This window comes from Pseudonaja textilis, chromosome Z, assembly GCF_049901715.1.
Source record: "Pseudonaja textilis isolate UNSWEBS1 chromosome Z, rPseTex1.2, whole genome shotgun sequence".
NCBI lineage: Eukaryota > Metazoa > Chordata > Lepidosauria > Squamata > Elapidae > Pseudonaja > Pseudonaja textilis.
In genome coordinates this window covers 84,834,701-84,851,745 of record NC_142008.1, presented here as the reverse complement: position 1 = coordinate 84,851,745, position 17,045 = coordinate 84,834,701, and the positions used below count along the sequence as shown (strand labels likewise).

At 34.9% G+C, this 17,045-nt stretch overlaps 1 protein-coding gene across 6 annotated transcripts in view; it reads left to right on the top strand.

Moving 5' to 3' along the window:
- TANC2 (tetratricopeptide repeat, ankyrin repeat and coiled-coil containing 2) overlaps positions 1 to 17,045 on the top strand; it is a 343,732-nt gene that overhangs the window by 233,668 nt on the left and 93,019 nt on the right. For all 6 annotated transcript variants that reach the window (XM_087917322.1, XM_087917326.1, XM_087917324.1 and 3 more), the window contains 4 exons: positions 967 to 1,092; positions 7,462 to 7,743; positions 8,749 to 8,879; positions 16,784 to 17,015. In XM_087917322.1, the coding sequence (XP_087773448.1) occupies positions 967 to 1,092; positions 7,462 to 7,743; positions 8,749 to 8,879; positions 16,784 to 17,015 (771 nt within the window). The remainder of the gene's footprint in view (positions 1 to 966; positions 1,093 to 7,461; positions 7,744 to 8,748; positions 8,880 to 16,783; positions 17,016 to 17,045) is intronic.

The window sequence follows — 17,045 nt, the reverse complement described above, 5'->3', positions numbered from 1 at the left end:
TAAAAGCAAAGCAAAAGCTCCATTGCTGGTAATATCAGAACTAGTTGGATAACACAACCTTAGCAATCCTGTATTGATACTGCAATCCATGAAAGCTTCAGGTGGCAGCCATATAAGCCTATAAAGTTTATATTAGTGATAAGAGAGAGACACTCTTAATTAGCTATTTTAGACTTAAAACTTGGTGATCTTGTGAAAAAATGGAAACCAATTATTTCTCTGATAGTTATTCTACCATCTGGAATTCACTTCATTTTCAAATAATCATTTTATTAATGTTTACAAAGATAAAATATTAATGCACACTAGGAAAAATAGTAAAAAGGAAAGAAAAAAGGATAAAGAGAAATAAATGAAGAGAAATAGATTTTAAAATCTCCCATCTCCTTCCAGACAAGTTTGAAGTATAAAGAATTTCAGTAGCTTAATGCCTATTTCAATAAAAGAAAGAAAACTATCTTCTTCTTACCTTATAGCGGATCAAAACTCAAATTTAGTTCCTATTATCTAAGTTAATGTTTTCTTTAATAAATTAGTATTTTTTTCTGGAGAAAGGTATTAAAACAGAATGTTTATTTATTTTTATTTAAGATAAACAATTAGCTCTGTTTTTTTCCTTTTCTCAGTTATTATTTGGCTAGATTTTAATTCTCTGTTTTTAAATATTTGTCTTTTTTGTTTAAGGAAATATAATCTAGAAATGTAATATCTTTATATTACATTATATATAAGGGAGAATCATCTAAGTCCCACTGAAATTAAGGAATTGAAATGAATGAAATGAATGAGTATAAATGTTTTAAAGAAAACAAAGTGAGTCTGTAATTTACAAAATTTTACAAATAAGAATTGCATAATTAGAACTATAATCAAAATAATGACAATATTTAGTATCAGATTTAAGGGTCTTAATTTATACTTTCAATAATATATTCATGAATATATCTGATTATTTTTTATGGACAGCCACCAGCTCAGCCCATTTGGAAGATCTAGCTTACTTGGATGAACAGAGGCATGCTCCTCTACGAACGTCTCTCAGGATGCCTCGTCAAAGTATGGCTGGTACTCGTACACAACAGGATCTAAGAGGTTGAGATCATATGATTCATGTATATTAAGTCTTTTATCAGCTCCTTTACCAATACAGATTTAAAAAACATTATTTTTGAAATATGCTCTTCCACTGTGAGTTGTAGCAGCAATCTCCTCACCAAACTATCTTAATAAATACTGAAAACTGAATTTAGTACCCTTAATATAAAATATAATCATTATTGTTGATCCATCTCCAGAGGGCATTTGGGGAAGAAATGGAATGTTAAATTACAGCTGAGATCTGTGTGCTATATGGGAAAAACAAGCTGTGGTGTTGTTCTTGATGGTGCATGATTTTAAATCCCATTCTGTGGTTTTCCCAGTTGCAATGTATGGCTGTGAAAGTTGGACCATAAGAAAGGCTGAGCGCCAAAGAATTGAGGCCTTTGAACTATGGTGCTGGAGAAGACTCCTGCGAGTCCCTTGGACTGCAAGGTGATCAAACCAGTCAGTCCTAGAGGAGATCAACTCTGATTGCTCTTTAGAAGGCCAAATCCTGAAGATGAAACTTAAATACTTTGGCCACCTAATGAGTAGGAAGAACTCACTGGAGAAGAGCCTAATGCTGGGGAAGACTGAGGGTAATAGAACAGGACAACAGAGAATGAGGTGGCTGGATGGAGTCACTGAAGCAGTAGGCCTGAGCTTAAATGGACTCCAGAAGGTTGTAGAGGACAGGAAGGCCTGGAGGAACGTTTTCCATAGGGTCATGGTTGGTCAGACATGACTTCACAACAACAACAACACTGTTGGTAAATTGAAAGTGGTTCAGAGTCTTCAGATTAGAATGGCACAGAAATGTGAGTAAATAAAAACATAATAAACAGTAAACAGGATATTGAAATGGAGAAACTGAGGTTGGAAGATGAAATCAAATCCTTCAGATTCTGACTCACAGTTCCTATGACTTAGATTCCAGTTTCCTTTGCTCCTTTTCTGGATTAGATAGGAACTACTGTAAAAGAATATAAAATATGTTAGGGTTAGGGCTAGGTTGGGGCAGTAGTCTTTCTTTTAGAAACACAGCTACTGCTTGTTCTGAGATGAGAATATTTCTGTTATGCAGGGAGATTCCTAAAGGAATTAATCTTCAGTAAACATTTCCACTAGAGTAAGATTGTTATGATTCGTTGCACAATCAACCAGATGTTCAGACTGGGTGTGGCATTTCTGTTTACCTATCAAGTCCTTTCCAAGGACAAATCTGGATGTTTAATGATATTGCAGATATCATCAGAAGATGTAAATCCATCTTTTGCAATTGACTGATGGTGAATTTGATGTTAAATGATGTTCAAGTGATGCGCCAGTTGTTTTGGAATTGCACCCAAGACTCCTATTACTATTAGATACTATCTTTGCTTTGCTAGTCATTTTATTTCTATATGTTTGTATTTTTTTTATCTTCTCCAGTTCTTTCTCTTCTATTCTGCCAGGTACTGCCATATCCAATATCAGACATTTTTGTTTTGATCAACAATTGTTAAATCTGGGGCGTCATGTTGCAGATGCCTGTCTGTTTCGGTTCTAAACTTCTAGAGCACTTTAGCTCATTTTCTATTACTTTCCAATTTTATGATCCCACAGTTCTTGTTTGCAGACAAGTGATATTTCTTTCAGATTTTCTAGTGCACTATTGTTGCTGCTTTGTCATGCCATTGCTTATAGTCAGTCTGTGCAATCTTCTTGCAGTAACTTACCAAGTGATTCACTGCTTCTTCAGCTTCTTTGCATGCACAGCACTTACTGTCTGTTGTCTTCTCAATTCTGATTTTGTATGCATTTGTTTTTAAGACTGGTCTTATGCAACCAGTCTTGGTCTCTTGGTCCCGTTCTTCAACTTTCCTGCTTTTAGCCATTGCCAAGTTTTGTCATTATCTGCTTTCCCTGCTATCTTTTTAAATGTACTGGCCATGTAGTACTTTATCTTACCATTTCTCCATTGTATTCTTCATTTGGTCTTTCTTGTAGGCCACTTTGTTCAATAGTCAGTAAGCCTTCCCGGTATACTAATTTCAGTGCATCTTCTTCATTGTCCTTTAGATATTCTTCCAAAGTCCGTTTTTTGTCCTCCCCCCCTCCCCCCATTATATCTGATGTACTTGCAACATTCCACACCCACATATTTTCCTTGGTAGGTAGAATCTGTCAATTTCTCTACAAAGATGAAGGGCATGATTCATTGTCATTATTTTTCTCCTCTTCCTATCCATAGCTTTTAGTTCTGCTTGAGTCCAGTCAACTACTCCAACTGCGTATCTAATGACTGGAATTGCCCAGGCACTGACTGTATTGATGGTATTTTCTCCATTGAGTTTGGACTTTAAAAAACTGGATACTCGGGGTTTTTTTTGTAATTGTCATCTTCACCCAGATTTTATATTATTTTCATAGGGCATCTTGATTCCTTACATTTTCACTATATTTTTCTGTTTAATGGTGAATATGGTACATTTGTTCACACCAAACTCCATTGTATCTTTGCTATATACATGGATAATGTTGAGCAGTGATTCTTTTTCAAGTGGTGCTTTTCTAAACAGCTTCAGATCATGCATGTAAAGGAGATAGGATAATCTGGCAGAGTTTTTTTTTATTTTTGATAGTCTTGGTCTGAGTTATTCAGTATTGTTGACTGAGTAATCAGTGCAATGACAAATAGTAGTGGCGATAGTCAATCTTTTTGGAACATTCCTCTCTTGATATTAACCTCTCCCAGTCTCTCACAATTGACCTGAAAGTGTGTCTTCCATTGTGTCATCAGTCTTTTCATAGAGCTTTTGATGTTTCTACTGATTCCTGTTATTTCTAGGCCCTTGATTATCCAGTCAGGTGGCAAAAAGTTGAATGCCTTTTTGTAGTCAATCCATGCTATATTTAGGTTGGTCTTCCTTCTCCTGCTGTTTTCCAAAATCTTCTTGTCAATTAGGAGTGGATCTATTTTTCCTCTGCTATTGGGCAGTTTCCTTTCTGCTCAGGTGAAAAGACATTGTTTTCAACTAGATGCTGTATCAGGTACCACACCAGTTAACAATTTGAAAGCCATCCCTTTTGCTGGATTTTTCATTATCTGCCAGATGTTGGCCATTCTTCAATTTCACCTTATAATATGTTGTAAAACTGCTTAGCAACAAGTAATTTAGATATTTCAACCAAAAACCATGCAGTGCATCTTCACCTGGTGCTGACCAATTCTTGCTCTTCCTTGCTCTTTTCTATACCATTTCTGTTATTACTACTAGTTCTTTCATTTCAGCTTCTTTTTTATTCTTATCTACTTCCTTTAAACTTTATTCTGCGTCCTTATTGTGTTTCTTTGGATTTTGCCATATCTATGTCCAGAACTGCACTGTTTCTTCCTTGTCAGGTACTGACTAATTCATTGCAGTTTCTCCATTGATGGATTGTTAGAAACATTTTTGATTGGATTGAAATTAAAGTTTTGGCCTATAATTTGCAATTCAAGCTTTGTTATTTGCTGCTTTATTATTTACATACCTTGCTTAATCTTCCTTGTTGCTAAGTGATATTTCTTGATTAGATGTCCTTTGATCTTCTTGTTCTTTAGCTTCTTTCTTTCATGTGTTCTAGCTTCTTTGCATCTAATCTCAACTTGCTGATCTTATTTTCCAGTCTAAGTTTCCATTTTGGTAGCACACTGCTTAGCTTTTTTTCTTCTTTGTTGATTTTTGAATCCCAGTTATTTAATTATAACTGCAGTGTGCTGTACATTAGTTTTCTTTCTTGCAATGAGTTGGTGCTTGTTGCTTAATACTGCAGTATTTACACCTTCTAATGTTTGTGCTAGCTGTATTTTTGGAACAAGCTTCAGACAGTCTTCTACTGATCTTTTTGTGATGTTCTAGATCAGGGGTCTCCAACCTTGGCAACTTTAAGACTTGTGGACTTCAACTCCCAATGTTCCTCAGCCAGCAAAGCTTTAGTTAGAGGACTTAGTTCTTTCTGAAGTAGACAAGAAAGTGCTTGGTTTCCAAATGAAAACAATTCTATATCTCTGCCAACTTCCTTCACTGCCAACTCCCCCTGCTTTGCCTTTATAATCTGAGTTACTTTTGACAAGGCTTTGATTTCTTTGTCCTGGATAGAACTTTGTAGTTCTTCCAATTCTGCTTCTGTTATTTCATATTATAAATCAATATTAATCTGATCGCTTCTGTTCTGTTATTTCGGATTCTGAATGTTGTTCTTCCCAGAACTGGTGCATTCATTTCAAATATCCTCTTCTTGTTGGATTTGATCTGTAATAACAGAGAAAAATAGAATAGAATAGAATACAATACAGTAGAATACAATACAATAGAATACAACAGAATAGAATAGAATACAATAGAATAGAATACAATAGAGGAGAGGAGAGGAGAGGAGAGGAGAAGAGAAGAGAAGAGAAGAGAAGAGAAGAGAAGAGAAGAGAAGAGAAGAGAAGAGAAGAGAAGAGAAGAGAAGAGAAGAGAAGAGAAGAGAAGGAACCTTGTGGTCTTTTAGTGCAACCCTCTTCTCCAGAATGGTTTTGACAGGATCCGTGTATGGGATGTATTCAGCTCTTTTCGGCTATAGACTGAATAGAAAAAAACTGAAGACACACCCCTTCTGGGCCACCATCCCCAGTTCTTCTATTCAGTTTCGGCAGAGGTAGACGGCTGCTGGATTGCTCCTCTATATTTTATTGATAAAGGAGTATTGGCACTTTTAGATTTTTTTTTTATTTTGGACTAACCACACAACAGTCCTTAAGGGACCAAAAGCACCACAGTTTTTTTCAAACAGCCTGGGTGTTTACTCCAATTTCCAGACAGCTCGGTATTTGCCTATTGGCTTTTCAAGCAGAATTCCATAGCTTGCAATTTCTCAGTTATTGCTCCCAAAGACCTAGAAAGGGCATTTGGGAGCAGCAAAGAGACTTTTGCTGGCTGGGCAGCCCGTTTTAAGGGAGCGCTAAACAGCCAGTGCACGGACGGCGATTTGGAGCCAGGAATAGCGCTGAGCGGCTTTGTGCTAAACAGCTGAAGGAGAGATTGCTCAAGTTTAAATTGAGGGCTCCCTGACTGAAAAACCTGTCAGATAGCCTGCCCAAATAAGGGAGTTCTGTCTAAGAGCTACAGAGCAACCGCAGCAAGTGTTCCAGCAAGGGTAAATTCGGCATGGGGCAGGAAACCCTATACCATTTCAGACAAATATTTAATGGTTAATCTTAAAAACTTCCAGTGCTGGAGCATTCACAACTTCTGGAGGCAAGTTGTTCCACTGATTAATTGTTCTAACTGTCAAGAAATTTCTCCTTAGTTTTAGATTGCTTCTCTCCTTGATTAGTTTCTACCCATTGCTTCTTGTCCTGCCTTCAAGTACTTTGGATAATAGCTTGACTTCCTCTTCTTTGAGGCAACCCCTGAGATATTGGAACACTGCTATCATGTCTCCCCAGTCCTTCTTTTCATTAAATTAGATATACCCAATTCCAGTATTTTCAATTAGTAATGATGAGTCTGGGAGGATAAAACAATATTCTTCCCAGCTATCATTATAAAAATGAGTCAAATTACAAGCTGGCATTATTTAGAACATTAGTATTTGTAAATAATTTTGTGAATTATCAAATAATAAAATGAATAAATGCACTTCTCTAATGCAAAATGGAGCATCTTACATTTTCCATTATAAAAAAAAGACTGGGGTTGTGCCTCCAATTAATTCCTGCTGTTTTTAAGAAACTCGTTGAATGATTCAATATACTGAAACTTATAAGAACTATTGAATTCTAAAATAGATGGAAAGCTGCAACAAGAACAAATTCATTCATGTGCTAATTTTTGGTATTGAAGCATTTCTACATTATGAAACACTGCAGTCAGTGTATTAAATATACAAAATTATATCAAGGGAATTTCCACATTTGTTCCTTTAATCTCTGATTGAAAACAGATGAAATAAGAAGAGTAATATTTTCAAAATATTTTGTTTTTAGCCTTCTTTCAATTTCTGATTTTTCTTCATCTAAATAGAACAGGATTATCACAGTTAGTAAAATCAATTGATAGTAAGGTTAATTGTAAGCCATAAAATCAGTATAATCTCTCAGGGACCATATAGGTTTTCTCTAGGAATATGTGTTTGAAAATTATATTGATTTATGTATTTGTGCATATTCTCAGGTCATAGTTGTCTCAAAAGTGCTTTTTGAAAGGCAGCTGAACTGTTTTTTTCCCCTTGAGGAAAAAGAACAAAAATGTTTTTGTTCTTCAGGAAAAAAATGAAACAGTCCAATTTCCTTTTGAGACAAGAAACTTTATATTTCCCTTGCTAGTAGTTTGTTGTGGAATGCTGACTGTCTTTTTTATTCCTTTGCAGTTCGTTTTGCGCCTTACAGACCTCCCGACATCTCTTTGAAACCACTGCTTTTTGAGGTACCTAGCATCACCACAGAGTCCGTGTTTGTTGGCCGGGATTGGGTGTTCCAGGAGATTGATGTACATTTACAGAGTACCGATGCCAATGTGAACAGAGGTGTAGTGATAGTTGGAAATATTGGCTTTGGCAAGACAGCAATCATCTCTAGGCTGGTTGCACTGAGCTGTCATGGCACACGCATGAGACAGATTGCTTCAGACAGCCCTCACGCTTCCCCAAAACGTAAGTGAACCATTAGGTTCCTGTATAAAAATTGCATATTATATGAAAAAGTATTATTGCACAAAAATTGGGACGTTGAAAATGTAAAAAATTGCTATTCATTTTTCAGTTCTTCTATGTAAACTTCATATTCATATTTTCAGTAAATATTTCAACTTTAGTTTTATTACAGTGCAGGTTGAAATAAGTTCATTTATGGCTGTGCATGGTTGTGAATTAATTTAATTGAAACAGTTAAATGCCAAGCTTATACAATGAGGATAAATTCAATGAAATCATAGTATCCACCCCAAATAAATTCAAATAATAAGGCTTTAGGGAGAAGTATTATTTCATTTATAGCAGGCTGTGTCAGCATTGCAATCTGTCCTGATTTTATGTAACAATATTTTGATTTGCATCATTCCCCTTTTATGTTTCTATATTTACTTCTTGCTTTTGGCTTGTATCAGGATAATTTGTTCTTTCTTTATATTATTTTAAATAGACTTTTATTTTGAAATGCAGTTTTTAAATCTGTTAATGTAATTTGTTTTTCTCTTGCTGTCTAAGATAAAAGTTTACAAAATAGTATTTTTTAAAAAAAAAATCATTCAGAGTAATTAAATGCTATGTGACCTTTCAGAGACTAATCTTTTTAAATATTGGTTATGGAAGAAGAATCCAGAGCAAATTCTTTTTTCACAATTCAGAATAACAAAATAACAGAGTTGGAAGGGACGTTGGTATTCTAGTCAAACTCACTGCCCAAGCAGGAATAGGAGACCCTGTAGCATTCCAAGCAAATGGCTGCCCAATCTCTTCTTAAAAACTCACACGATTCCTTATGCTAATTCATATTTCTATCCATATATGTTGAATAATTTTAGGCTTTTTTGCCCTTCCTAAATTTAGGAATTTTCTGGAAATCCCTTCACTGAATTTAACCATGAGCATTGCCATTCAACACTGTATCCTTAAGAGACCTGATAAACTCTAATCTGTTCCTATTCATCTACATTGCAGATGTTGATGCAAATCGAGAACTTTCCCTTACTCAACCCTCTGCTCACCCCTCCATTACCAGTGGGAGTTGTCCTGGAACTCCAGAAATGCGCAGACGCCAAGAAGAAGCTATGCGAAGACTTGCTGCTCAGGTATAAAATGATTATTTCATTAAATGTTTTCTTTTCGTTCTGTATTCAAGAATCAAAATCTGAATCTGCTTTCATGGTGCCAAATGTGGTAAGGGAAGTTGCTAATATACTTTAAGCAATTATACAAAAACAAAACAGATGCCAGACAGGGCCTTTGAAAGCATATATTTTAATATATACACACATAGCTACCCAAAACAATCTCTTCACACACATGGACATATGCACAATTTCTTCGTATTTAGAAACTTTCCTTCTGTTAGATTCTTCACACAAATGTACATATAGATACGATGAAACACCCCCCCTCCCCATTTAAAGGCATACATTGTTACATATATATGGCATAATCCTCATAACTACTCAAAATGGTTCTTTAATATCAGGAAAGATATATATTAAGCCATTATAAAGTTTTTGCTGTTAATATTAATATTTATATATAACACATTAAGTGTTAACTAGATACATTAGACAGGATCCAGAAATAAAATGAATGGAAATAAAAAAAAGAAAAATGCAAACTTCAAGCATTTGCAAATGACCTAATTTTTATACTAGAAGAACCATTAGAAACTGGCCACATATTGATAGGGAAAATTGAGGAATGTGGAGAAGTTGCAAGATTGAAAATAAACAAAGAAAAAACTAAAATAATAGCAAAAACCTTACAGAAACAGAAATGAACTGACAAAGAAAATAGACCTTCAGATAGTAAAAAAAAAAGAAGAAATATTTAGGAATCTCTGTAACAGCAACATATGCAACAATTAAAGATGATAACTACACAGAGTTAATGTAACAAATTAAGTTGAACTTGGATAAAGGGAAGAATTTACAATTCTCAATGATTGGGAGAATAGCTAGCATAAAAATGAATATATTACCAAATTTGCTTTTCTTATTTCAAACAGTACCGATAATATTAGAGAAAAAGTTTTTTGAAGAATGAAATAAAACAAATTTGAAATATATCTGGCAAGGGAAAAAAGCAAGAATAAAACTGAAAATGTTACAGTAGTCTAGAGGCAGTGGGGGTTTGGGCTATTGGATTGAGAACTATATTATCAGGCATCAGTACTTACATGGATAAAAGAATGGATAAATTTGAGGCATAGAAGATTACTATTATTGGAGGGACATGATCTTTAATTAGGATGGCATGCTTTTTTATGGTATGGAAGGAATACTGCACATAGATATTTTTGAAGACATTATGTGAGGAATGTTTACTTTTAGTATGGGGAAAAAGTAAATCATAAAACTATAGGAGCCTGGCTTTCTACAACAGAAGCATTGATACATCCAAATCTTACTAACGTGGAAAAATTGTATTTTATAAAGAGATTCTGAATGAGAACGGGAACTTAAAATTAGACAGGAATTACAAAATCAGTGGGTGGAGTTAGCTTGCTGGCCACACTTGCAAATACAATCGAGATACAAGAAAGATGCAAAAACATGGTTTTTTTTATAAAGTATCAACAACACTTAGTAAGATGTTATTAGGGACAGATGAAAAACTGATAAAATATATATAATTATTTATTAAGCTTTAAAATGGAAGATGATCAAGTAAAAGAAACAATGATAGTATGAGCAAACTATACTATAGAATTATACTATACTATAGAATTAGCAAACTATACTATAGAATTAGATAAACGGCAAAAACTTTGGGATAGGAATTATAAACTGACAATGGCTACTGCATATAAGGGAAATCTTTATAAAATGTTTTATAGATGGCATTTGCCATCAGCAAGACTAGCAAAAATGTTCAACAATATGTCCGCCAAATGTTGGAAGTGTAATCAGATCCCAGGTACTTATTATCATATGTGGTAGACATATATGAAATGCTACAGTAAGAGAATGTGTGAAGATACTATTTTGGGACTGACTGATAAAGAGCTAGAAGTAATATTAGAAAACAAAGAATAATGGACATTGTTGGTAAAGATTAAAGTAAAAAGACGCTGGTGTTAACAAACTACAGGACAATTTGATTGGATATAAACATCAAAGAAGATAAAGAGGAAATAAAGCAAAATGAAAGAACTATGCAAGGAACTTAGATCAGAATTGGAAAGAGTGAGGGGAATGATAAAAGAAAGCTTGGAACTATGGAGCATTATGGCAGAAAAATTAGAAATGGCGATGCAGATCACAGATGAACAAAGAAAGCTTAGGGGGGAGGAGTCAAAGAGGAAGCCAGCTTAAAAGAACAAAGAGAACAACGGACATTACAAAAGGACAAAAAAGGAATTAAATCTAAGACTTTCATGATTGATGTGACAAATAAAGGAAAAAAGCTTTTATAGATTAAACAAAAGAAGAAGAAATTACAGAAGAGTAAATTACAGAAAAAACATCAGGAGAGGGAGGGGGTTAAAACAAACAATAGGAAGAGGGAACCAAGGAGAATAACAAGGGGGAAAGTGGGAATTAAGAGGAAGGACCAAAAAATGATAGAAAAGGGAAAGCAAGCTAAGATTAGAAGAAATTATGTAGCCAAGAGACTAAGAGACAATGGTTAAAGATATGAAGGATGGGGGATTCTACATGGAAATGTATTTTGGTATTTTAGAAAATATATATATATATTGGAGCTTTGGAATTGGAATTGGAGCTTTGGAATTAAAGGTTTACTGGGAATTATTGTTAAAAATAAGCAAAGAAATTAAATTGGAATAGAAATGGAAATAAGAATTTATTATAAGAATGCTATTTAAGACTACATAACTATGTAGTGAGGAACGTGAATGTGAAGTAAGAGAATAACAAATGATTATATTGTTATTAATTTTATATAATGGATTAAATGGAAATGAAATAGAAAATATAATTTGTCATATAAATGTAATTGGAAGAATTACATTGGAAGAGTATGAAAAATAAAAATGATCATAATGTTAAATAAGAATTTAAAATAAGATTACTATATAATAAATAGTAAGGTGATAAAGAAAATGAATACAGAGCATGGAAATTAAAAATTATAATATTTATAATTGGTTTGTTATATAAATGCTTTTGGAATAAATATAAGATTTATTATATAATAGGGAAAGAATACCGTGTGGAACCTAATTGGGGGAAAAAGAAATATATGCATATATAATAGTAAATAGGAGTTCATTGTGGTTAATATAGGACATAGTAATTAAAAATGGCTATGTTGATGTGTGTTTTTCCTATTTTTTAATTTGTTATATATTGGGTTTAATGGAATAAAAAGGGGAGTATATATAAAATAGGTGGCAAGATTGAATTGACAATGAAAGGGGATATATATTGATAATATACTTTAGGATGAAACTTTTTTTCTGTCTGGAAATGATGAATGAAATAACATGAAGTGATAAAACATATTAAAACAAAAATGGAATTAGTAATGATATGATATGAAACTGGATAAGAAAGCTGAAAATGTAATTATAATTATGTACGTAGGTCAAAACCTGGAATCACATGGTTCACTCAGAGATGTTTAAAGAATAAAAAAAATAAAAAATAGGCAAAAAAAGCAAGAAAATATTGGTTGGAAAAGATGATTAAGCAATATATAGATTTGAAACCAGAAATATTTTTGTTAGGTATAATACCAGAAAGCTATGATAAAGAGATATATATTTAATATGTACTGACTGCAGCAAGAATTGTATTTGCACAATATTGGAAAAATGAGAACACCCCATCAGATGAAAATATAATTCAGAAAATATTGAATTGTGCAGAGATGGATAGATCGATATTGAAAATAAAAGATATTACTTAATGTGGAATAGGTTTTATTAATGGTTAGAGTTAAGAGGTAGAAATTAGATGAAGGAAGAATATTGTTATGTGTAAGTTAAACATGAACATTGTTTATAAAAATAAATATGCTAATATAATCAATAGAATTACAAATAAGTTAATATAATTATAAATATGGTTAGAATCATTCTGTTATACTACTACTACTATTGCTATCAGTATATATATGTTACTATTTCTTTTTTTCTTTTGTAAAATGGTATACCCGGACAATACACTATATTCAAAATGCTTATATATAAATTTAAAAAACCTAAAGTTTTTGCTGGAAGAAAGCTGGTATTCTCCACTCTCAGCAGAAGGAAAATTATACTCATTGTTTAACCATTTTCATCACTTTGTCTTCACTACCTTTCTTCTATCAAATGAGAGGTGTGGCTTTGCTCAGTTGTTTCAGACCAGACACATTCAGTTAAAATCAGATATCATTTCCCTGGAATACAAAAAAGAACCACTGCCTTTGGGTTTCAGAACCAATATTGTATATTTATAGAAGTAAAGCTTACATTTTTTCAGTCTGTATTTATTCAGTGTGAAGAAGATGGGTAAGGTGCATTTTGAGTGTTTGGAGGCAGCCATCAGAAAACAAATGCTAACCTGCTTACTACTGCATAATGCTTGAAGTCTTTCATCTTAACAATGGATCAATTAGAAAAAGTATTGGAGCCAGGGATGATATTCAAGGGTTCGGACTGGGCAAACTGCTAGGGGAAATTTTGATTGGTTTGGAGAACTGGTAGGGGGCGGTCTCTGAGTGCTGCACTGCACCTGCATGAAGCCACCGCGATTGGTTCAAGAGAGTGCTTGCCCTGCCCCACCATTACTTTTCTTGCCTCCTTGGCATAGCCGCACACACTGTGTCTGTCTGGCTCCTCGCCTGCCTGCCAGTGGCCCAACTGATCTGCCTGCGAGTCGCAGCCTAGCAAACTGCCCCCCGACCATCCCAGCCTCCCCAGCCTCCAGCTTGCTTGACTTACTTCGTTGCTGCGGCTGCATCCCATGCTGTGCTGGGAAGCTGTATGGCCATGCTGGCTGAGAGAACAAATTCCCCAAAGATTTCTTTGCCTACCTGATTTCCAGCTCTTTCGCATTTCTCTTAATCGTTTGTGTGCACAGAAGTGAAAGTTTGTGTGGGGCTAAAAAAAAGTTCAATCAATTCCAACTTCTTGCAAAAGAAAAAGATCGTGAGAAGTTGGACTTGATTGATTGAACTTTTTTTTAGCCTGACACAAACTTTCGTTTCCCTGCACACGAACAATAGTGAGAAATGCGAAGGAGCTGGAAATCACGTAGGCAAAGAAATCCTTGGGAGAAGCGAGAACATCTGGACCATGGTGGGTGGGGAAAGCTCTGTGGGACAACGCTGCAATGGTCAAATGGGCAACAGAGTGGCCGGCATGAGATGAAGTGTGTCCATTTGTCTTGAACAAGCAGGAAAATTATAATCATAGGACTGTGCTTTGCTATGGTGTACAGGGATGCATTTGCCTGCAATTCTTTAAACAAAATAGTGGCTTTCTCTGGGGAAGAAAGGCAGCTGCATAATCCCAGGAAAAAGGAGTTTCCACAGAAGATCATGGAGAATAATAGAGCTAAGAATCTGTGGGACTTTGGGATCCAGAAGGACAGGCAGGCATTAGATAATCAACCAGACACTGTAATAGTAGACAAATTAATAGACAAAGACGAGCTCGGGAGGCCAGGCAAGCGGGGTGAGGCAAGGTGCCCCTCAACATGAGTAATGTTGAGTTGGCCACGCCCATCCAGTCACATGACCAAGCCAGACCCGTCCAGTCACGTGACCACCAAGCCAAGCCCACAGAACCGGTAGCAAAAATTTTTGAATCCCACCACTGATTGGAACCATAGTTTTTCTTTCTTTGTGTCAGTCTGTGCTCCATTCAAAATCCAAGAAAGAAATACTCAGACTCAAATGATTAGAGCAAAGTTTTTCTTTTACTGAAATTCAAAGTGGAAGCTACAGGTAGAATTCTGAATCTAAGGAATTTGGCGCGCAGATCACATATACAAAGGGATGGAATTGTTCCCACCCCCCAAAGCCCAAAAAACTCTTCCAATTAAAAGTTCTGAATATGATCATGTGGGCATCTTCAGGTGGTGATGAGGCCTCTGTCCGTTGACCTTGACATATTTTGATAAAACTTTGCAGCTGCGCAAAGGAAAGAAAGCTAAGCAAGGAAATAGAAAGTTAAGAGCAGGAATTTGTACTCCCCCCCCCCGACTCCTCATTTATACAAGACAAGAATGTAACACCTCCAGTTCTCTTCCCACAAGATGCAACCCCTCCCCCCCATTACTCATGGCAGCCAAAAGATGCAAAGCAATAGAAAGCAATAGAAAAGTAGAAAAGATCTTGAAGGCTGACACTTTGATTCAAAAACGAATCACTTTATTCAGACCCTGGCAGTATTGAATTGGCTGCAAGAAGCCCAATTTGAGAAGTTCTATCTCCTTATATCTTTTCTGGAATATGAGAGCATCTACAGACGGGTCTCTCTTTGTCTTTGATTGCTATTAACCATTTCTAAATGGATCTAGATCATGGGAGAGTCTAGTATGGCTGGGAAAAATAATTTCCAATAAGCCAATCAGGAACAGAAAGGTTTCTCTATGAAATTTTAATAGGGAAGGGAGCTCTATTTTGCCTTTTTTTTTCTTCCTTCACGGGAAGGAAGCCATGGGTGCCTTTTGCCAGTTGAGAACTAGCCACCTCTGTCTTGGAATAATTAATTAGTCATTTGAGAAAAAGGCAAAACAAAATGCAATTAGGATTCTGTTTTCAACCTTATATTAATAATTATTCTGAGTTGTTCTTGTATGCCCCTATTACTCTATATTCTATATCTGTGTGTGTATGTGCAGTTGCCTTGCTGCTGACAGGGACCCAATTTCCTGTCTCAATTCCCCTTTGACCTTCTAATGATAATCTGGTTGCTAACTGTTCTAACATGTAGGACCCGTCTCTCACTGTCCAGAACCTTTCTGTGAGGGAGATGGGTGATTAAGAAATACAAAATATAAACAAACATGATAGTTGCCAATAACTTATATGACTACTTTTATTCTGCTTCGGAAATTGCCTAACATACTTTGAAGCTCTGACATTAGAGAAGAGCAAGAGAAATAAATGAGAGGAAAACAAAACCCACAGATCATCTGCTTTCTCTTCTGAGTGAGACATGAGAAGAAAATTAATTCCTGGATGAAATATAGTGGTGATTTCTTACAAAAGTATACCCACACCCACCATGTCAATAGGTGGTTGCAATAATATGGATTGTAGGGAAAGGGATTGAGGATTATTAATAGCCCTTTGTGAATCAACCTGTCACAAATGTGTTCTCTAGTACAAGCTGTTTCTATATTACAAAACTGTTATTTGTGGAAGAAAAATATATTAAATTTATGCAGCTGCGGTGAATCATAATTTGTAAGTTGTTTTAAAAATAAAGTGATTAATATTTCAATGTAATAAAAACAAAATAAGACAAATAGTTAATTTAGTTTTTTTTAATCATTTCTATTTTTCTCATGTATTAAAATTTGGTGACAGCCATTTGAAGGACCCTAATGCTTATTTATTCTTTAGAGGTAGAGACAACAATGGTCTCCAAGGAGCTTAGTGCCTGCTGAAATGTTTGTGCATTTTATTCATTTAGTTTTAGAAATTTTAGAAAAAGAAAGTATTGCAATTTATTATACTATTTACCAAGTACTATTTCCAACAAATATGTTAGACCTATTGATATTTGTGTTTTGATAGTTGTAACTTTTCTTTATTTATTTTTATATTTCTTTATTTCCATTATTTCACCTTACTCCACACCAAATCTGATTGGGTTATAAAAAAAAATAGGAGAAACAGAAAAGGGAGTACAGCTGAATGGAAGACAGAACCAAAAATTAAAGAGGCACAGCCATTATCCTAACCTAAGAATCACTAGGCCTTTAATATTTTTTTAAGATCCGCTTAGGTTCCAGATATTTGGCAGACCTATCTCTTCTTATTGGATTGAATGAAACAGAATAATTTTTATTTATGTTTGCTTCACTTTTTTTAGGTTGTTGCATATCACTATTGTCAAGCTGATAATGCCTACACCTGTCTGGTGCCAGAATTTGTACACAATGTAGCAGCCTTGCTTTGCCGTTCACCCCAGTTTGTTGCATACAGAGAGCAACTGTTGCGTGAACCACATCTACAAAGCATGCTTAGTTTACGATCCTGTGTTCAAGATCCTCTTGCATCTTTCCGGAGGGGAGTCCTAGAACCCTTGGAAAGCCTTCATAAAGGTAGGAATTTAATTCCATAACTATAAGTGG